The 22,465-nt window shown below is 41.5% G+C and overlaps 1 protein-coding gene and 1 long non-coding RNA gene across 2 annotated transcripts; one reads left to right on the top strand and one right to left on the bottom strand.

Annotated features, from left to right (window-relative positions):
- The first annotated feature begins 17,216 nt into the window (after positions 1–17,216).
- Positions 17,217–20,111, top strand: LOC110499051. The gene is made up of 2 exons (XR_002469908.2): positions 17,217–17,430; positions 17,899–20,111. It is a non-coding gene; the product is annotated as an uncharacterized LOC110499051 (long non-coding RNA).
- A 486-nt stretch (positions 20,112–20,597) lies between these two features.
- Positions 20,598–22,190, bottom strand: LOC110499050 (dexamethasone-induced Ras-related protein 1). Its single transcript, XM_021575883.2, has 2 exons — positions 21,864–22,190; positions 20,598–21,699 (listed from the first exon to the last, which is right to left on the bottom strand). The coding sequence occupies exons 1-2, from the start codon at positions 22,120–22,122 to the stop codon at positions 21,170–21,172; spliced, it is 789 nt and encodes a 262-aa protein (XP_021431558.1). The 5' UTR covers positions 22,123–22,190; the 3' UTR covers positions 20,598–21,169.
- Between the last annotated feature and the right edge of the window lie 275 nt (positions 22,191–22,465).

A 22,465-nucleotide genomic window follows, 5' to 3' on the forward strand; every position in this document is an offset into this window, starting at 1 on the left:
CCTGTTCACCCATGACTGCGTGGCCATGCATGCCTCCAACTCAATCATCAAGTTTTCAGACGACACAACAGTAGTAGGCTTGATTACCAACGACGACAAGACAGCCTATTGGGAGGAGGTGAGGGCACTCTGAGTGTGTTGTCAGGAAAACAACTTCTAACTCAACGTCAACAAAACAAAGGTTAGGAGCCTGTAAAATGGCAGCCATCCCCTCCTGCATCATTCTTATTGATATACACATTCCTCACATGGCTAATAGGAAAGAAGAGAAGAATGAGACGCTATGCTGATGATGGTACGTTTGTGTTCCTTCCCACCATGCCTCTATAATAGAAAACAGTGTGAATTATGTTATGCTTACAGGATGAAGTTAAATAAGCATTCAGACCAGCCTTCCTAATTTGAACTTTTGTAAACTCCATTAGTCTCTATAGAGAGAAAGACTTCAAAAGCTTTGCGGTTGTGTCTGCTGGTTTGTGTGTGTGTGCGTGAGGGAGTGTGTACAGGCAGGAGGGAGAGAGCGAGTGAGCGAGTGCATGTGTTTTTGCGAGTGAGTGCATGTGTCTGCCATTAAAAGGTTAGAGAGATTAAACGATAATGCTGGATCAAAGGCAATCTATGATACAGTAGCCTCCTTTTGTATGTGAACAGTCAACAGAGGACACTCTTTGCCAGTAGCACACAAATGTGTTATTTTGATCATGTGGCGGTACTTTCAGCAAGTTATTCTGCAAAGGCTTTCTCTTCTTCTGGTGCAGACCAGACACAAGCTAACATCGCTGTGATATGGCCTTTAGTATGGATGTTTCTGTGCACTGAACAAAAATGCGCTGTGTGAGACTTTGTATGTAGGGTACATTCTAAACTAAAGTTTTGACTTTCTCAGTGAAGGAAGAAGGTAAAAGCAACACCTCAATTTGTGAGTTATTGATGAAAAAGGTTCAGCACCAACAGTGCGAGGAGTCTGCAAGTGTTATGCTGTCACGAAAGCTAGGAGTGGTGGGTGTGGAGTCAGGCGCAGAGAGCAAAGCTTCCAATGTAGACGTATTTATTCAGCTGGGTCTAGCCAACTAACGGGCAGAATAACCAATAAACAGTTTAAGTCCCCCAAAACCAGGGAAAATAACGAACAGCAAAAATACGTATGAGCCAAACAAAAATCTACCATTGACAGAGAGGAATAAGCCCGCACAAAAGCAGGCGGGCCCTGGAAGTTTAAATAGCCCCGAATTAACAACAAATAAGTTACAGGTGAAAACAATCAAGACAAAATCAACAGAAAAGAAGACCGGACCAGGGAGAGGAGCCACCTTCGGTGGAAGAGGTGACATGCTGCCTCTGGCAGAGCAGTATCATTTGTTCGTCTGCCCTCCTCCTCAATCTATCACTTTCACACCATCCTCCTTTACTACCCCTGTGTCCAGGAGCCAGACAGGGCTCTCTGTCTTACAGTGTGGCAGTGGTACGCTCATACACATACACATAATCACAACCATACACACAATGTGCATACGCATGCACGCACAAGTGCATTTACGCAAACCCTGAAAGCATACAGAGCTCTTCCAGTTTTTTAGGACTTAGTAGAACATAGTATATTTTGGGGGAAAAACAACAATCCCTGGTTTGTCATTAATAAGAGATTTAGGCCAATGACTCCCACAGTGGACAATTACAGTGTGTTTTACTGATAAGGCCCAATACTTCTGGCTGTGGTGTGATGCCTAAAGATGCAGATGGCTGTTGAGGGAATCTTTAATTTAGCTCTGATTGGACTCTTGGGAGGAGACAGGGCACTGGAAACCACACTGAACTTCTTACATCACCATTGACTAAAGATTTACACAAGTAGTCAGACCCTTTGCTATCAGACTCGAAATTAAGATCAGGTGCATCCTGTTTCCACTGATCAACCTTGAGATGTTTCTAAAACTTGATTGGAGTCCACTTGTGTAAATTCAATTGATAAGACATGATTTGGAAAGGCACACACATGTCCACATAAAGTTCAACAATTGAGAGTGCAGGTCAGAGCAAAAACCAAGTAATGAGATCGAAGGAATTGTTTGTAAAGCTCAGAGACAGGATTGTGTTGAGGCACAGATCTGGGGAAGGGTGCCAAAACAATTCTGCAGCACTGAAGGTCCCCAAGAACACAGTTTGGAACCACCAAGACTCCGCCAGTCAAAACTGAGCAATCGGGGAGAAGGGCCTTCCAGAAGGACAACCCTCTCAGCAGCACACCAATAATCAGGTCTTTATGGTAGAGTGGCCATACAGAAGCCACTCCTCAATAAAAGGCAGATGACAGCCCGCTTGGAGTTTGCCAAAAGGCACCTAAATGACTCTCAGACCATGAGAAACAAGATTATCTGGTCTGATTAAACCAAGATTGAACTCTTTGGCATGAATGCCAAGCGTCACGTCTGGAGGAAACCTGGTACCATCCCTGCAGTGAATTATGTTTGTGGCAGCATCATGCTGTGGGGATGTTTTTCAGCGGCAGGGTCTGGGAGACTAGTCAGAATCGAGGGAAAGATGAACGGGGCAAAGTGCAGAGAGATCCTTGATGAAAGCTTGCTCCAAAGCGCTCACGACCCTAAGCACACAGCCAAGACAACACAGGAGTGGCTTCGAGACAAGTCTCTGAATGTCCTTGAGTGGCCCAGCCAGAGCCCGGACTTGAATCCGATCGAACATTTCTGGAGAGACCTGAAAATAGCTGTGCAGCAACGCCCCAAGCTTGAAGCGTCATACCCAAGAAGACTTGAGGCTGTAATCGCTGCCAAAGATTCTTCGACAAAGTACTGAGTAAAGGGTCTGAATCCTTATGTATTTTTCTGTTTTAAGTTAATACATTTGCCCAAAATTCTAAAAAACAGTTTTTGCTTTATCATTATGGGGTATTATGTGTAGATTGAAGAGGTAAAAAAAACAATGTAATAATTGTTTGAAAAATGCTTAAAAAAAAAAAAAAAGGGGGTCTGAATACTTTCCAAATGCACTGTACTATCTATCAGTGTGTGAATGCAGTCTGGACAAATATGTAGATGTACACATTTTCTTTCATTCTATTCTGCTACTAAACAACACATTATTGACTTATTTCTTGAACTGTGCTAACAATTGACAAGTGACCCTGCTGGGAAGGTACTGAATGGAGCAGTAATTAATGTTTGTGACTGTTAGTGGGTGTGAAAATAACACAATGAGGTTCATGTAACTGCAATTTCAAAGGTGGTCCTGGTTTGTAAAACTTCGTTTAAATCAGTAGTATGACAATTAAGGTCGAGAGGCATTGACTTACAGAACAATTGTAGGTCTATACAAAAACAACTGACTTGAAAAACCCCTACTGTCCAGTTCTATCATCTGGCAGATACACAATGTGAAAAATCTCTGCTTTGGATAAGTCATCTTTATCCATGACATGACACATTCAGCCCCTTGTGTTGGCCTACAGCAGCAAAAATCCTTGCATGTATTGACATTTTGAAATATATGTTCTTGGGCAGAGATTTATTAAAAGTTGCCGGTGAATATCTTAGACTGCTAAAATGGAAAGTTAAGGACTTGGTATTCATGAAAAAAACGTTTCAATACTTTGTAGAAACACATTTGGCAGCGATTACAGCTGTGAGTCTTTTTGGGTACGTTTCTAAGACTTTTGCACTCGTGAATTGTTCCATATTTGCCCATTATTCTTTATAAAAACTCTTCAAGCTCTGTCAAGTTATTGTTGATCATTGCTAGAGAGCCATTTAAGTCTTGCCATAGATTTGACCTTGCGTTTTAGATTATTGTCCTGCTGAAAGGTAAATTTGTCTCCCAGTGTCTGTTGGAAGGCAGTGTCATGACTCTCTTGTAAATATCTGAAGGATCAGGTTACAGTGGGTCCGCTCTACAGCGCCCTCTCTCCCGCAGAGTGGGAGAGGTGGAGTAGGCCGCTTTATGGCGCTCGGAAAATACTTTGCTTCTGGGCTCTGTAGTATGGAGATAGGAATGTGACTATGGAACACAGAGAGACCAAACCTTGACAGCAAAAGGATGAATGATTGCATTACAGTATTTCTGTATTCCAAACAGTTGGAGTGGTCCGTGGACACTTAAGGAACAGTCATGTCGAGTTTGTTTCATTTGGTGACCTCATGAAAGACAGGAGACACATTATTGTTTCTTTGTCTGTATACACTTCTCAATTATGGGGTTTGCATCTGAATGTTGTATAAAATAAATGATTAAGCATGATAATACTTTTGGAAGGATAACAATGTGATCTTAGTCTTCTAAAAGAAAGTTGTTTTTCATAGTGACTTGTCATCAGTAAGTGGCCACGCCCCCGTGAGCACAGACATAAAACCCAAATGTCATGGAACGCCCCTTTCCACAGAGTTAATAAAAGGACTCGTGACAAAATTTACATTTAGTCAAAAACGCAGGGACGGGAGTTCCCACGTTGAAATGGCTAATAAATCAACAAACTAAAGACCAATTATTCAGGCTGCAGCTGTTTAAGTACTTTAGTCTGGTAAAAACATCCGATCTAAGAACAATGGTACTCTGAAAGATCCATTCTCAAGAACATTTCCAAATGTTACATTGACGTATCCATTATAACAAGCTCCACCTACGAAATACTTTGATCTCTGGTGGACAAACCACAGAGAGGGAAAACAAAGGTATACACTCATAAATATGTAAATTGCAATATATTTTCGAATGAGCGGTTGTTCATGTTCAAAGTATTAGCATTTCCATGAGTGTAGCTATCGACTGTAAGTACGGGGGTACACTTTGAGTGGTCCCGCTCTTAAGCTGGCCCCACCCCTTTCCTCCGTCATATCGGCTTAGCCCACTAGGGACTTTTCAGTGTATCATGTTTAGTAACCAATGTATAACTATTGTGTGTCAAGTGTCAGTGTGCAGCGGTGAGTACGGAGTCAGGCGCAGGACACAGAACTGAGTAAAATAACGTACTTTACTCAAAAAGAAACAACCATCAATTCCACACAGGGAAAACACACCATAACACAGCAGTCTAACACTCAACAAGGAACAAACACGCACAAAACATATTGGGAACCAGAGGGTTAAATAGGGTAAATAATAATAAAGTAATGGGAACCAGGTGTGTACAATCAAGACAAAACAAAAGAGAAAAAGAAACGTAGATGGTGGCAGCTAGAAAGCCGGTGACAACGACCGCCGAACTCCACCCGAATAAGGAGAGGCACCAACTTCGGCTGAGGACGACCCGGAGGACGAGGTGCAGGGCGATCTGGATGGAGACGGTGAAATTCCTGCAGTAAGGAAGGGTCCAGAATGTCCTCCACCAGCACCCAGCATCTCTTCTCCGGAACGTACCCCTCCCACTCCACGAGGTACTGAAGGCCCCTCGCCCGACGCCTTGAGTCCATGATGGCTCGCACAGTATACGCCGGGGCCCCCTCGATGTCCAGAGGGGATAGAGGAACCTCCCGCACCTCAGACTGCTGGAGTGGACCAGCCACCACCGGCCTGAGGAGAGACACATGGAACGAGGGGTTAATACGATAATCAGGGGGAAGCTGTAACCTATAACATCAGTTTCCTCAGGACTTTAAATGGCCCCACAAACCGCGGATCCAGCTTCCGGCAGGGCAGGCGAAGGGGCAGGTTTCGGGTCGAGAGCCAGACCTGGTCTCTCGGTGCATACACCGGGGCCTCACTGCGGTGGCGGTCAGCGCTCGCATTCTGTCGCCTGATGGTCCGTTGCAGGAGCACATGAGCAGCGTCCCAGGTCTCCTCCGAGCGCCGAAACCATTCATCCACCGTAGGTGCCTCGATCTGGCTCTGACGCCACGGTGCCAGGACCGGCTGATAACCTAGTACACACGGAAACGGAGACAGGTTAGTGGAGGAGTGGCGGATGGAGTTTTGGGTCATCTCTGCTCAGGGGATGAAAGCCTCCCATTCCCCCGTCCGGTCCTGGCAATAAGACCGCAGAAACCTACCCACATCCTGGTTAACTCTCTCCACCTGCCCATGACTTTCAGGGTGAAACCCTGAGGTCAGGCTGACCAAGACCCCCAGACGTTCCATGAACGCCCTCCAGACCCTTGATGTGAACTGGGGACCCCGATCAGACACTAGAATCGTGGTGTTTCCTTGTGACGGAGGAAGATCCGTCACGAAATCCACCGATAGGTGTGACCACGGCCGTTGTGGAACGGGTAGGGGTTGTAATTTCCCCTGCTTAAGCCAGTACATGTCCAGGCCCATCTGAAGTTTGCTAGAGATGATCCAGAAGAAGATTGGGAGAATGTCATATGGTCAGATGAAACCAAAATATAACTTTTTGGTAAAAACTCAACTCGTCGTGTTTGGAGGACAAAGAATGCTGAGTTGCATCCAATGAACACCATACCCACTGTGAAGCATCATGCTTTTGGGCTGTTTTTCTGCAAAGGGACCAGGACGACTGATCCGTGTAAAGGAAAGAATGAATGAGGCCATGTATCGTGAGATTTTGAGTGAAAACCTCCTTCCATCAGCAAGGGCATTGAAGATTAAACGTGGCTGGGTCTTTCAGCATGACAATGATCCCAAACACACCGCCCGGGCAATGAAGGAGTGGCTTCGTAAGAAGCATTTCAAGGTCCTGGAGTGGCCTAGCCAGTCTCCAAATCTCAACCTCATAGAAAATCTTTGAAGGGAGTTGAAAGTCCGTGTTGCCCAGCATTAGCCCCAAAACATCACTGCTCTAGAGGAGATCTGCATGGAGGAATGGGCCAAAATACCAGCAACAGTGTGAAGACTTACAGAAAACCTTTGACCTCTGTCATTGCCAACAAAGGGTATATAACAAAGTATTGAGAAACTTTTGTTATTGACCAAAAACGTATTTTCCACCATAATTTGCAAATCAATTCATTAAAAATCCTACAATGTGATTTTATGGATTTTTTTTCTCGTTTTGTCTGTCATAGCTGAAGTGTACCTATGATGAAAATTACAGGCCTCTCTCATATTTTTAAGTGGGAGAACTTGCACAATTGGTGGGTGACTAAATACTTTTTTGCCCCACTGTATTTACACACCAACTAAAGCCATGCTTAAAGGAATATTCAGTGTCTGTTTTTTCTACCAATCAGTGCCCTTCCTTGTGAGGCATTCAAAACCCTCCCTGGTCTTTGGGGTTGAATCTGTGCTTGAAATACACTCCTCGATTGAGGGACCTTACAGATGTATGTGTATGTGTGGGGTTACAGAGATGGTGTACTCAATCAAAAATCATGTTAACCACTATTATTGAATGAGTCCATGCAACTTATTATGCGATTTGTTAAGCACATTTTAGGCTTGCCATAACGAACAAGTTAAATACTTATAGACTCAAGACATTTCAGCTCTTCATTCTTTATTAATATCTAAAATGTTCTACAAACAAAATTCCTCTGACATTTTGGGTTATTGTGTGTAAATTAGTTACACAAAATCTCAATATAATACATTTTAAATTCAGGCTGTAACACAACAAAATGTGCAAAAGGTGAAGGGGTGTGAATACTTTCTGAAGGCACTGTATGTTAAAGACGCAGTTCAAGTGGAAAGTGAGAGGCATAATATGAGGCTAATGGGCACTAATGTCTAATAAATCATAGCTTGCTTATGGCCAAAGTAGACACATGGTATAGAAACAGAGCATGGAAGGGTATGTTGGATAACATTTATTTAAATGTACCGTGTAAAAATCACAAGAATATACTGTACATTTCCTATCTGAAAATCCGGTTCCTTGTACTTCTCGGTTACATAATCCTGTAGCTATAAGCTCATGTTCAAAGGATCTCCAAAGCGCGAGAGTTATCTTGGTTAGGGAAAATCCCACATTGACCCAGTTCAACTCAATGTGTGAAATGTTGGACACCTGCTCTAGTCTGTCTAAGAAAAGTACTTATTGTTAGATACAGAGTTAACATTAACATCTGTGTCAATGTTAATCCATACAGGTTGTACTTGTCTTTGAGCTGGCAGTCTGACCATTGTAGTATGGGGATGAAAAGGTAAGTTGTCTGTCTATCTTTACAATACCAATGAATGTTATTTCATTTCACTCAAGGTTAGTAGGTCAAGGCTTACTTGTCTAAGATGTCATTTTGAGGCCACTGCAGGACAAACTGAGGCTATAAGTAAGATTGGGTTTTTACTAATTTGGCCAATGTTCACACATTTCCCGAAAAATGTACTTACAGTACCTAATTAACAGATATCAAAGTGAGAACAGACGAACAAACAAGACCCATGGAGAAAGAGCTACCATTCACAAACACAGAAACAACACACACACACACACACACCTCTTAACCAGTGATCTTTCTATAGGTTTGAGCATAAATGAAAACATAACAAATCTTGTGTCTTGTCAGACAGCCGACCAGACTAAGATAACCACAACATAGAAAAACCATAACAAGGAAATTATGGGCAACAGAAGGAATGATCCTAAGCAGAGATGCCAGGGCCTGAGTCACAAGCCCTAACATACTGTTAATCATGTGGTTGGAACAATTTCCATGGGTTTAGGAAGGCTGTGCTTGTTTTTGTGTTTGAGCGAGCCAGTGCGTCAGAGAACGGCCCATCGGACCCAACCGGAACGCTTTCATAGCTGATATCATCTGTAATTTAATTTGCCTCTTGTTTGTTTATGTCCAGCTTTGAGCCCCAAGGCAGGCTTGACGGGGCTGATGAAAACACCAAATGAAAGCCAGGATGATGAATCCATCTGAATATTTGAAATCCAAGGATAAGAAAGATGCAGAGGTGTCGAAGAAAGTGATTGTTGTTTTGGATCTGTGATGTTATTGAAAGCTGATTGGAAGTCCAATATGCAGTAGGTTTCAGTTCCACTTTTTTATCTCTTGAAGGAGAAAGATAGGTACTGATAAGGTAAGGAAGGTTCATCCTCCATTCTCTACACGCCTATACACAGCCCCCACCTGTGGGTGTGTGTATTCCTGTGACTCTCTCTCTGTGTGTACGTGCATGCGCGTGTTCGTGCGTGCGTGTTTGTGCATGCATCCATGCGTGTGTGCGTGCGTGCGTTCGTGCGTGCGTGTTTGTGCATGCATCCATGCGTAAGGGGATGTCAACATAATAACAGCTTCAAGTTGCTCACTCATGGATGTCCTGACCAAAGATGTTTCTACTAATGTGATCCCCTATTAGGAGGTGGTATTTCTATGCCCATTTCTTGGAATGTATCCAAATAGATCAAACTGTCAACACTACCCTGCACACAGCCATACACAGAATTGGCCCACATCATCCTCCCTCTTCCTGTTAATTGTTTAACCAAGTCAGGTTTGGAGCAATAGGACATCTGCATTTGGAGACCGCACCCCCTAAATGGATATTGCAGTGTTTCAGAAAAGTAATTTGTATTGACTGTTGTCTCTAATGGGATAATATGCTAATGAGTGAAAGTTATTTTTTTTTTTTAGGCCAGACATATTTCACTGTCATATTGACACAACAAATATCTCACACAATTTAGGGAGTGAATGTTATTTATGGATTACATGGAGAAAATCAGACCTCTCTGAAATTAAAAAGGATTGCCCTCCCTTCAGCAAAAATACAGTGCCTTGCGAAAGTATTCGGCCCCCTTGAACTTTGCGACCTTTTGCCACATTTCAGGCTTCAAACATAAAGATATAAAACTGTATTTTTTTGTGAAGAATCAACAACAAGTGGGACACAATCATGAAGTGGAACGACATTTATTGGATATTTCAAACTTTAACAAATCAAAAACTGAAAAATTGGGCGTGCAAAATTATTCAGCCCCCTTAAGTTAATACTTTGTAGCGCCACCTTTTGCTGCGATTACAGCTGTAAGTCGCTTGGGGTATGTCTCTATCAGTTTTGCACATCGAGAGACTGACATTTTTCCCCATTCCTCCTTGCAAAACAGCTCGAGCTCAGTGAGGTTGGATGGAGAGCATTTGTGAACAGCAGTTTTCAGTTCTTTATACAGATTCTCGATTGGATTCAGGTCTGGACTTTGACTTGGCCATTCTAACACCTGGATATGTTTATTTTTGAACCATTCTATTGTAGATTTTGCTTTATGTTTTGGATCATTGTCTTGTTGGAAGACAAATCTCCGTCCCAGTCTCAGGTCTTTTGCAGACTCCATCAGGTTTTCTTCCAGAATGGTCCTGTATTTGGCTCCATCCATCTTCCCATCAATTTTAACCATCTTCCCTGTCCCTGCTGAAGAAAAGCAGGCCCAAACCATGATGCTGCCACCCCCATGTTTGACAGTGGGGATGGTGTGTTCAGCTGTGTTGCTTTTACGCCAAACATAACGTTTTGCATTGTTGCCAAAATGTTCAATTTTGGTTTCATCTGACCAGAGCACCTTCTTCCACATGTTTGGTGTGTCTCCCAGGTGGCTTGTGGCAAACTTTAAACAACACTTTTTATGGATATCTTTAAGAAATGGCTTTCTTCTTGCCACTCTTCCATAAAGGCCAGATTTGTGCAATAAACGACTGATTGTTGTCCTATGGACAGAGTCTCCCACCTCAGCTGTAGATCACTGCAGTTCATCCAGAGTGATCATGGGCCTCTTGGCTGCATCTCTGATCAGTCTTCTCCTTGTATGAGCTGAAAGTTTAGAGGGACGGCCAGGTCTTGGTAGATTTGCAGTGGTCTGATACTCCTTCCATTTCAATATTATCGCTTGCACAGTGCTCCTTGGGATGTTTAAAGCTTGGGAAATCTTTTTGTATCCAAATCCGGCTTTAAACTTCTTCACAACAGTATCTCGGACCTGCCTGGTGTGTTCCTCGTTCTTCATGATGCTCTCTGCGCTTTTAACGGACCTCTGAGACTATCACAGTGCAGGTGCATTTATACGGAGACTTGATTACACACAGGTGGATTGTATTGATCATCATTAGTCATTTAGGTCAACATTGGATCATTCAGAGATCCTCACTGAACTTCTGTAGAGAGTTTGCTGCACTGAAAGTAAAGGGGCTGAATAATTTTGCACGCCCAATTTTTCAGTTTTTGATTTGTTAAAAAAGTTTGAAATATCCAATAAATGTCGTTCCACTTCATGATTGTGTCCCACTTGTTGTTGATTCTTCACAAAAAAATACAGTTTTATATCTTTATGTTTGAAGCCTGAAATGTGGCAAAAGGTCGCAAAGTTCAAGGGGGCCGAATACTTTCGCAAGGCACTGTATATATTTATACATTTTTTAACTGTCTATAACTGTTCTGTACTTTGATGTATTTGTAAGTTTTATATGGACCCCAGGAAGAGTAGCTGTTGCATGTGCAGTAGCTAATGGGGATCCTAATAAACTAAACTCATGTCTGACTACAAACAGTGTACTAACTAGCAGCAACAAACTAAAACCAACCCAGAGCCATAGCAAAACATGTCACAGTTGGTTGTTTAGTGTAACGGCGTCACCGGCCTGAGTCTAATCCAATCTGGAGCCAGACAGCTGTAAAGCATAGAATTAGCTTCCAAACGAGATTACGAGCTATGTTTATAATTGAGGGATGATGACAATCGTTGAACCTGTTTTGCTGTTAGACATAGTGCACAGTTGGGTGCCAGACTGATGTCTTTGTTATTAACATATGTCGGGACCTACCAGAAGGAGCAAAGATGGGTATCATAACATGTCCACCAATGTGATTGCAATGGTTTAGCGACCTCCAAAAAGAGTTTTGTTCACTTGCTATTTTCTCAGCTTGTCAGGCAAGACCTTCGAATTAAAACCCTTGTGACACCTCCTCCGATGTTGACGGAGTCTCCCTCCACTCCTATGAAACGCACATGCCATCAGATATGACCTATCCTAACTGCCACTGGTAATAGAACAGTGACTATGTGTATGTGTTCACAGAAACATGTATGGAACCAGCACATGGAGACTTGCAAGGTGATGTGATGAAGTCCAGATGGTCACCGAGACCTGGTACTCGGCATAACATTTTTGCTAGACACAACCTTTACTTGTGTTGTCTTTTTTATCATTGAATTGAACGGTATCAGCCAATATGGGGAGGGAGTAACTTTGTGTATTCTGGACCAGGATCAGGGAATTCCTGTTGTATACGGGACACCACACAGGAAGGCATGACATGTTTGCCAAGGTAGCACCATTACCACCAGACAAAATGCTGTATTGGCTGGGAATGACAATGAAAAGTGCACATTGCTATATTAGCAGAACACTGCTCATATGGTATTATGTAAAGGCAGGGTTGGGGAGTAACGGATTGCATGTAATCTGTTACATGTAAGGGATTACAAAAAAACTGTAACAGTAATCGGTTACGTTACCAAAAAAATATTGTAATCAGATTGCCGATACTTTTGAAAAGCTAGATGATTACTTCGAGGGTGACTTTTAAATTCAGAAAGGATGTTTGCAAAAGAAAATCTTGACACTTCTCAGTTTTCTCAATGACAATCAAATCAGCATTGAAAAAAGGCGCAAGTTTAAATTTGTTCCGTCTGACCACAAGTCAGAGATCACTATGATGACACGCCAAATGTGTTTGATGGATCTCGGGAAAAGAGCAGGAATAGGCTTTTGTAGACTACTGTCCAAGCTATGTCTTCAAATGGAGCGACTGCTGTCGGCCTCCAAAGATTATCCAACTTGAACAAACACTTGGAGGTAAGGATGACAGTAGTGGTGTAGTCTACGACGATACAGATATCACTTATTATTGATATCTACATAGTGCACTGATGTGAATCACGCTGCTCCTCTCTCATTTAGCTATTTGCGCCTTACGGATTGTGGTTGTTGTGGATGACTGTTCACAAATCTAAATGTGTATTTGAACCCAATAATGGTTGAATTCAAGAAGTTTAAGTGGCCTATCAATCATTGTTTTTGAAACCAGTGGAGAGCCAGTGAAAAATGTGCTCTTGCAAAATTTGCATAGTGCGGATCCAAGCCTATGGAATAAAAGTGGGGCTTTTATTGCTCAATCTAATTCATACTTATAAACAAAAAATCCATAGACCTAATGGACATGCTCAAATTTGCACACTTTTGATAGACTTAAAAGGAAAAAATCAGTAGTTGCTACATCTATTTTTTGACTTATAAATTACATAGACAGTACCAGTCAAAAGTTTGGACACACCCTCTCATTCAAGCGTTTTTCTTTATTTGTGCTATTTTCTACATTGTAGAATAATAGTGAAGACATCAAAACTTTTTTAGATTCTTCAAAGTAGCCACCCATTGCCTTGATGATAGCTTTGCACACTCTTGGTGAAGCATGCCATTCTATGAGCGCAGCATTTATTTTTCAACTCGAATCAATGAGCCCAATCAGTCCTCCATGACAACATAAACAATAGAGTAGGGCTGGCAAATATGTCCTTAGTTTTGGGGTCATGCTCCGGTAAAACAATTTGGCTAATCTATACTTCCATATTTCCAAGTCCTATTCTTGAAGTTCAAGGGGTATAACATTTATTGGAATGAATGGAATTCTGATAGACTGGTTTTTAATGTAAAGCTATAATTTAATTGTATTATTATATGTAGTAGAAAGCAATGAGTTAGAAGAAGCCTACATAACCAAACAATAAAGTAAAATTTAACATCCATACTGTATATGGCCAGCTATGTAAACTTTAACATTGATTTATCCTGCAATAGATGTGGTTCAATTGGTAACATACATTTTTGTTTTCTTCTAATGCTTCTTAAGGGGAAAGCAACGTAAAAGTATCTGAATGTAATCATATTACGTTACTGAGTTTGAGTAATTCAAAAGTTACGTTACTGATTACAATTTTGGACATGTAACTTGTAACTAACATATTACATTTAGAAAGTAACCTACCCAACCCTGTGTAAAGGGTTGTTTATTCTACATGGACCTGTTACTACATTTGAAAGTTATCACAACCCTTAGTTTAGAATATCTACATACAGTACATCTGGAGTTGGAAGTTTACATACACTTAGGATTGAGTCATTAAAACTCGTTTTTCAACCACTCCACAAATTTCCATCCCTAACTATAACATTTTCCGACAAGATAGAACTGCCAAAGGGGGCAGGAGTTGCAATCTACTGCAGAGTTCTGTCAAACTATCCAGGTCTGTGCCCAAACAATTCTAGCTTCTACTTTTTAAAAATCCACCTTTCCAGAAACAAGTCTTTCACCGTTGACGCTTATTATAGACCCCCCTCGGCCCCCAGTTGTGCCCTGAAAACCATATGTGAATTGATCGCCCCTCCCATCTATCTTCAGAGTTCGTACTGTTAGGTGACCTAAACTAGGACATGCTTAACACCCCGGCCGTCCTAAAATCTAAGATAGATGCCCTCAATCTCACATAAATCATCAAGGAACCTACCAGGTACAACCCTAAATCCGTAACCATGAACACCTCTTAGATATCATCCTGACCAACCTGCCCTCTAAATACATCTCTGCTGTCTTCAACCAGGACCTCAGCGATCACTGCCTGATTGCCTGTGTGCGTACTGGGTCCGCGGTCAAACAACAACCTCTCAACACTGTCAAACGCTCCCTAAAACACTTCAGCGAGCAGGCCTTTCTAATCGACCTGGCCCGGGTATCCTGGAAGGATATTGACCTCATCCCATCAGTAGAGGATGCCTGGTTATTCTTCAAAAGTGCTTTCCTCTCCATCTTAAATAAGCATGCCCCATTCCAAAAATGTAGAACTAAGAACAGATATAGCCCTTGGTTCACCCCAGACTTGACTGCCATTGACCAGCACAAAAACATCCTTTGGTGTTCTCCATTAGCATCAAATAGCCCCGCGATATGCAACTTTTCAGGGAAGTCAGGAACCAGCATTCTCAGTCAATTAGGAAAGCTAAGGCTAGCTTTTTCAAACTGAAATGTGCACCCTGTAGCACTAATAAGAATAAGAGCATCTCCTCCCAGCTGCCCACTGCTCTGAGGACAGGAAACACTGTCACCACCGATAAATCTACGATAATCGATCATTTCAACAAGCATTTTTCCATGGTTGGCCATGCTTTTCAACTGGATCCCTACAAATCAGCTGGTCTAGACAATCTGGACCCTCTCTTTCTAAAATTATCCGCCAAAATTGTTGCAACCCCTATTACTAGCCTATTCAACTCTCTTTCGTATTGTCTGAGATCCCCAAAAATTGGTAAACTGCCGCGGTCATCGTCCTCTTCAAAGGGGGAGACACTCTAGACCCAAACTGTTATAGACCTATATCCATCCTGCCCCGCCTTTTCTAAAATCTTCGAAAGCCAAGTTAATAAACAGATCACCGACCACCGACCACAAAAAAAATCTATGTACAGTGTGTTATTGACTGTACGTTTGTTTATGTGTAACTCTGTGTTGTTGTTTTTGTCGCACTGCTTTGCTTTATCTTGGCCAGGTTGCAGTTGTAAATGAGAACTTGTTCTCAACTGGCCTACCTGGTTAAATAATGGTGAAAAAAATAAAAAAAATATCATCAACACAACATTGACATTACCCCACCCCTGGTTAGCCACTATTAGCTTAAAAAGCCAAACCTAAAACAATGTCTGACAATTAATTTACAGTAATATTGCCCCTGTCTGTCTGTGTGGTGCGCACATTTTCTATCACTCTGTGTGTAGCCAGTTGATGTCATATCCATATTGTGGCTTGACAGAAATACTTTCCCCTAAACCTTCTCAATTAAATGTTAACTGCAAAGTAGGCTTACATGGCAGAAGTGTATATCATGAGTAAGTATATAATTTGTATTTATCATTTGTTATTTGCACACTTTACCATGATATGAGCAGCAGCAGTACAGAACCATTGCTAGACTAACACATCAGACAGCACATTCCTCATTCCTCACAAAGGACCAGATGCCAAATCTTCCAGACCTTAAAAATGTCTTCTGATGTGATTTAAGCATTTACAAGGCCCGAGGAAGTCAAATTTCGTTGTTTGTCTATGAACAATTTTTTGAGAGTAAATCAAATAAAACAATCTAAAACCAGGAAAAATAAAACTGAGAAACTATAAATTATAAAACATAATTTGGGAGAAAAATCTCAGATTTTATAGGGCCCCCCTTAGAGTTGCATGGGAGAATAAACGGCCTATTTGAATGCTATAAAAAATTAGCAGCTCGCAACACCTTGAATTTTTTACATGTCTAGCTAGTCTAACTAGTTGTAGTTATACACGTGCTGCGTTCAACGATTTAGCAAGTCGGAAATCTTCACGTTTTTAGTTCTGATTAGTACATGAACAGATCTGTCCTGCTTGTGCAACTGCAATATCTGTTACAACAGAGGAGGTTATAGCAAATACAGTACAGTATGAAGGTAAGCAGAAACAGCCTCTACAATAGAAATCCCAGATCACACTCATGCACAGAAAGACGTCACGGTGTCTAACGGTCGTCTTGCGTCAAATCAAAGGATTTAAAGTAGCTTTTGACGAAAATGAAAACATGCCAGTTTGTCACTTTTACGAGGTTGGGGGTAATAACATGTTCATTAAGACATTGCCTTTAAATTTCGAGAAAATTAACAAATAAGGAATATGTTTTCTTTCATTGACTTCTCAAAAGCCAAACCCCGCCTGGTCTGTTTCGCAAGCTTTCCCGGAAGACTCCCGATGTTAGAATACCACCTCAATAATACAGACAGTAACGCCTCGATTACGCCGACTGTGTCATTGCATTTTGGCACACCATAAGTACATTAATTTCGAATGGAAAGCTGTGTTTGCCTTGCAACATTGATTTGCGGTTGCAGTGTGTTCTGTGTGGTGCATAGATTGGATTTATCATCAAATCAAATTGTATTTGTCACATGCGCCAAATACAACAGGTGTAGTAGACCTTACAGTGAAATGCTTACTTACAAGCCCTTAACCAACAATGCAGTTTTAAGAAAAAAACGTGTTAAGTCAAAAACATGGTAGCAGAAGGTGGATGTTGAACTTTTGTTGCACAAAAATCCAGATGATGCTGCTGCATACCATTTTGCGCAATGTACTATCGGTGTGATCCAAGCATAATAGGTTTTGTTATACCAGAAGTACATTCATGTCTTGCAGCCTTGCGTTGCAGTGGCAGCTGCAGTGCGTACTGTGTTGGATTTATTGAACGTATGTATCATATTGCATGCTTAAAAGGCTTGGTAGATGGTAGCAGAAGGTGAATGTTGAACTTTTGTTGCAGACATATCCAGATAATGCAGCATACCATTTTGCGTGTGTTTCACTGTCGGCATAAAGTACGTGGTAAGGAGAGGGGGAACGGACTCATGTACCAGCGCTTGTTGATGACGTTTCAGTTATTCTAGCAGACGCAATGGAGGTAGAGGCAACAAATGAAGATTGCTCCTGGCTTCCTTTTATTCTTGATATTATAAAATGGTAAATTAATTCTGCTGCTTTTTTTTTTATTGTGCATGTTCCCATACCCTTCACATAAAGCATTGGTGATGTGTACTCCTCTCGTGTGAGGCCAACGTTAGTAAGATAACGTTATTTAGTTAGCTAGAACCATGGTAACGCTAACCGGCTAGCTTACTAGCGATAGTTTGTTTTGCTTGTGATTTTGAAGTGTTAGGTATATCGCAGCACATAATAGATGCAGTCACAGAGCATAGGATAGTTAATAGTGAGATGTAATTTAGCTGTCAAAGCCTCATGTGCCTTGTTACTTTAGTATGCTCTTTCACAATACACTATTATGACTACATCTATAGCTAAGTAGCTTTGGTCCAGGGCGTTACGTGCTGCTTGCAAAGGCTGGGATCAGCAGCATCAACAAGCTGTACTTCATAAGAAACTGCTATGTAGCCTAAAGTATTGTTTAAATATTTTCTCCCTTTCTAATAGCATGGATAAAGACAGTATGGATGTGAACCAAGAGCTGACCAAGCTAAAGACTAAAATTCAAGAGACCAGGGAGAAGATCCTAGCCATGCCTGAGATAGAGTCCAGTCCTGGGGAGCAGCAGGATCAGCTGAAGACCATGAGAGAGAAGGTGGACACCAAGACACAGCTCCTACAAAAATACAAGGGCCTCTGTGTGTTTGACTCCCCCAAATCATAGTGGGATGGGGACAACATTTTGGTGAATGGATTATCAGGGCATGGACCGAAAAGACTAAGTATGGCATCCAAACTAATTTAGCTAGGTTTCACTGTTGTTTAACTTCAAGTTAAATAATGGTGAGTGCAGCGTTCAGTCTGGTTTAACCAGGCTACAAAAGACTGACATTTTTAAGCCAAATGTGTTCATCATTCAGTGAATTCATAGCCTGGCTTCTTTCAATTTAGATAGGTACTGACTGTTTGATATCGCGCAATTGTAGAACAGAATTATTATCAATAATAAGTGTTAAATAGGGTATATTTAGCTGATTTTATTGTTGTATTGTAGAAATAAACATTTCATTGGGCCTTTTTTTTTGTTATTCTCAGTTATGTGGATGGTATCTGAAGTATTCAGTCATAACAATGATTGGTAGACATAGCAAAGCAAATTCCTGGAAAGGCCTACCTAGCCCATTGAAGTACCAACACAAAGCAGTCGTCTGCCAAGAGAGAACAGCATATTAATTAGCATTGTAATTACATGTTTCAGCCATTAAACGGAAGAACAGAATGTTACAGAAGGCAGGGGAATTATTTTGATTGGAACGGTTGTAAAAGATCATGTCCCAGTCTTTTCAGGATAGGCATAATCAAGACATGCATGTCGCTGTTCTTGTGTATGAATTTACAGGACAAGTTGAGCTAAAGGGGTAAGTTGAGTCACCCTATCATTTTACCAAATGTTTAGGAAGAGGTCATCATTTCATGGAGTGTCATGGAAGAAAACACATGAAGAAAGTTAAATCAGAAAAAAATATTTTCGGCAAGTCAAATTAATGTATTATGTTAGCGGTTTCATGATGCTTGTATCTAAACCAAAGGAAATCATTTTAAGATTGTTCTAAACATCAGTTGGGGTCTCTAACCTTCAATATGAGGTCTTAAACACAGCATGAAAGTACACTGGGATATGAGGTAACAACAAGGCCTGGCCTATGTTAAAAGTGTTTAAAAAATACGAAGTGTTTAAATGTTAAGCCTATGTTAAAAAATGCTTAAAATTATTCAAAGACAAAAAAGCGATTGTAATTGTGTTTGGGAAATAAATATAGACATGGTTTTAAAAAGGTAGTAGTAATATTTCATTCAGTACAGAATTTGTAGGTGGCTTAACTTACCCTGTTCCGCGGTTCAATTGTGCCATGAGACCACTTTTTTGGGACAAGCTATGAATTCTGATTATTTTCTGGGTTACACAGCATCCTGAAATCAGTGGCTGTTCTAGACCATTTCAACTGGGGGGGGGGGGGGGGGGGGGGGCAGTTACATTAGACGTTATTGTTGTCATATCGTTTTCTACACTGCATTGCAGGCAAAAGCCCATGTTCATAATCCTTCAACAATTTATTTGCATTTTCTGTCTAATAACAGATGGAGAGAAAAAAAAGGAAAAAGAATGATAGCAAAAATGTGTTATGTAAGAATGATTTCATACTCCACATTTAGGGGGGCCACAAGGGGGTCCAAAATTGTCACAGGGGCACTGCCCCCCCCCCCCCAGAACCGCTAGTGCCTGAAATATACAATATGTAGATATCTTTGTTAGAAAGAATACTATATTTCAACGTACCCCACTCTCCCATCCACAGGACTATGCTGAATTTGATGTGTTGAGATGTTCCTGGTTGGTTGAAGGTTTAGAACAGGACTACGTTATGTGCTTTAGTCTGGTAGGAAAGCCTTGTTGTTTCCGTTGATGCTTTCTTGTAGGACATTACATGTACCAGCTGTTATATTTTCGGTGTCATGGTGTTGGCAGAGGCATGTAGGCCAAGGATATACATTCTTATCATGTTTATGTTTGTCCCCAAGGAGTGTAATCTTTGAACTCAGAATTCATTTTTTATTTTTTTAAATACACTCAGTGTACAAATCATTAGGAACACATTCCTATTATTAAGTTGCATCCCCCTTTGCCTTCAGAACTGTAACTCAGTAAAATCTTTGAAAATGTTGCAGGTTGCGTTTATATTTTTGTTCAGTATACTTTCCCACTGGCCACAGACATCAATTCAACATTTATTCCATGGTGGTTTAATGTAATTTCATTGAAGTGAAGTGGAAACAATGTTGATTCAACCAGTGTGTGCCCAGTGTTAGGACTAGTTAGGTCTATAATAAGCCAATAATGCAAAAGGTGAAAAAGCTGAGAAAGTGCATGGTCCTCTAATTATGTTCACATTATTGGGTAATTATAGTTCTTCCATCCAAGTAGGCTAAATTATTTCTCCATCTGTAAACTAGTGGTGTGGGACCATTTGGCTCTCAACTGTCTTGAATGCTAGACTGCTCATTGCAGCTTATTTCATGAATTCATGCTTTGGTGTTTAGCCTAGGTAGTTTATCCCTAGACACAGTATCTAGGCCTACTAGGTCAAGGGCATGATGAGTGAATAGAGTGGACCATTTCAAAACACCTTGTGAGAAGAAAAGCATAAAGAAACAGCAGATTCAGATTTTTGTATTTATTTTTTCCAGTTCTTTTCTTACTTTCTTTGCAAAAGTTGACGTCGACATACAATAATAAATATACATTCACAATATAAAATTGTTCAGATTGCAACATTCAAGTTGAATTATCTGTTATAAAATGTTATAACAAAATGTAAACAACATTCTTCACATTGTACTCCACGCCAGGAGTCTTTTCTCGCCTGTCTGTTAAGATGTCTAAAACAACACATTTTACACATTTGTTGTGAATAATCTCACAATATTTTAAGCCACATCACATAAGGCTCTGGTCTAACAGAACAAAGTAGCGAACGTTCTTTAAATGTCTCGCGGACATGGAACATGAGCTTCCACGTTTGTGGAGAGGTTGAATCTAGACAGTATCATTGCGCCTGGAGCTCATAGGCTTTCGCATCGCTGTCTCAAGTGTCCCCACTAAGGGCAACGGAAGCGGCATGGGCAGCCTTGCGCGCCCAAACCCCGTCTGTCAGGTGCATCACAAATGAAGCATATCCTTTTAGGTTACAATATCTTCCATAAGATTAATCTCATAGTCCTAGCTGATAGTACATCTCTCTTTATCCTTTCCCTGCCCGCCACCGATCGCCTTCTCCTTTATGTACATCAAGTCACTGTGGACGCTCGGGCGCCGTGCGAATGGTTCCACGATGCCATACGCGTCTCCATCGTTTTTCTTGTTCTTATTTTTCAGGGACTTGGTGCGAAGCATGTCGCAGTACTGCACCGAGACCTTGCGGTGGAGGTCCGGGCTCATCTCATTGGGTAGCTTGGCCATGGTGAATAGGGTCTGGAACATTTGGTCCACGTTGGTGTTGCGCTTGGCTGATATCTCAAAGTATGCGCACTGCTCATCTCCAGCCACCAACTGCTCAATCTCTTCACTCTGCACCTCCCGGCAAAACTCCCGGTCGCCCTTATTGCCGCAGATAACCAGAGGCACGTCAACGTTCTCCTTGGTCTTGTTTTTTAGGCAAGACTTGATCTCAATTATCTGTCGCTTGAGCCTCTGAACCTCCTCGAATGAGTCTCTGTTGTCTAAGCTGAAGACCAGGATAAAGACATCACCTGAATGGAAACAAGATAAAGGGATTTAGTATCAGAGCTTCTATGAAACGCAGTGACATATGCTGGAGTATTTCAACGCGTAATAACTACAGACGCACAAATTGCGTTATTGAACATGCACACTATTTGAGTTGCAATAACCAGAGATGGAATAATATATTTACCTGTCAGTATGGATAGTCTCCTCATGGCAGGGAATGGGTGGTTTCCTGAGGTATCCAATATGTCCAGTTGGTATACATCTCCCTTAATGCTGTACAGTTTCCTGTGAAAGTCCTCTATGGTCGGCGTATACTGCTCATCGAATCTCCCGTTCAGAAACTGAGACACGATGGCTGTTTTGCCCACTTTGGTGGACCCCAAAATCACCATCCTACAACAGTTCTTCGCCGGTATATCAAAGTCGTTCTCTGAAGGCGACATTTTCTTGATCGTGATTGTGAAGTAAGAGTGCGTAGAGTGGTTCCAATATGTGCTCCCTCGTCGTTTCCTTTATTTTCAGCCAAAGTTGGATTCAACAGTTGGCTATCGTTTTAAAGTTCTCAGTGCGCTCTGTTCAGTCTGTCTGAACTACGGGGATCGCCAGCTATTTAAGCAGAAAGCAGAGCCCTCCCCTCTCCGACGTCACGGTACTCAGCGCTCTATTGAGTAGAAGGGAAAGGGAAACAGGTGCCTGCTGATGCGTCTGTCAGTTCCAGGGAATACGAGACTATGAGAACTGCGTTACCAACTACCTTGGGGATACACAATCCATTTCTCAAAAATC

This window comes from Oncorhynchus mykiss, chromosome 20 (assembly GCF_013265735.2).
Source record: "Oncorhynchus mykiss isolate Arlee chromosome 20, USDA_OmykA_1.1, whole genome shotgun sequence".
Taxonomy (NCBI): Eukaryota; Metazoa; Chordata; class Actinopteri; order Salmoniformes; family Salmonidae; genus Oncorhynchus; species Oncorhynchus mykiss.

Coding starts and splice junctions, on each gene's coding strand:
- LOC110499050 (XM_021575883.2), bottom strand. CDS start 22,122: ATGTCGCCTTCAGAGAACGACTTTGATATACCGGCGAAGAACTGTTGT. Junction 21,700..21,863: donor GAGACTATCCATACTGACAG/GTAAATATATTA, acceptor GTTTCCATTCAG/GTGATGTCTTTATCCTGGTC.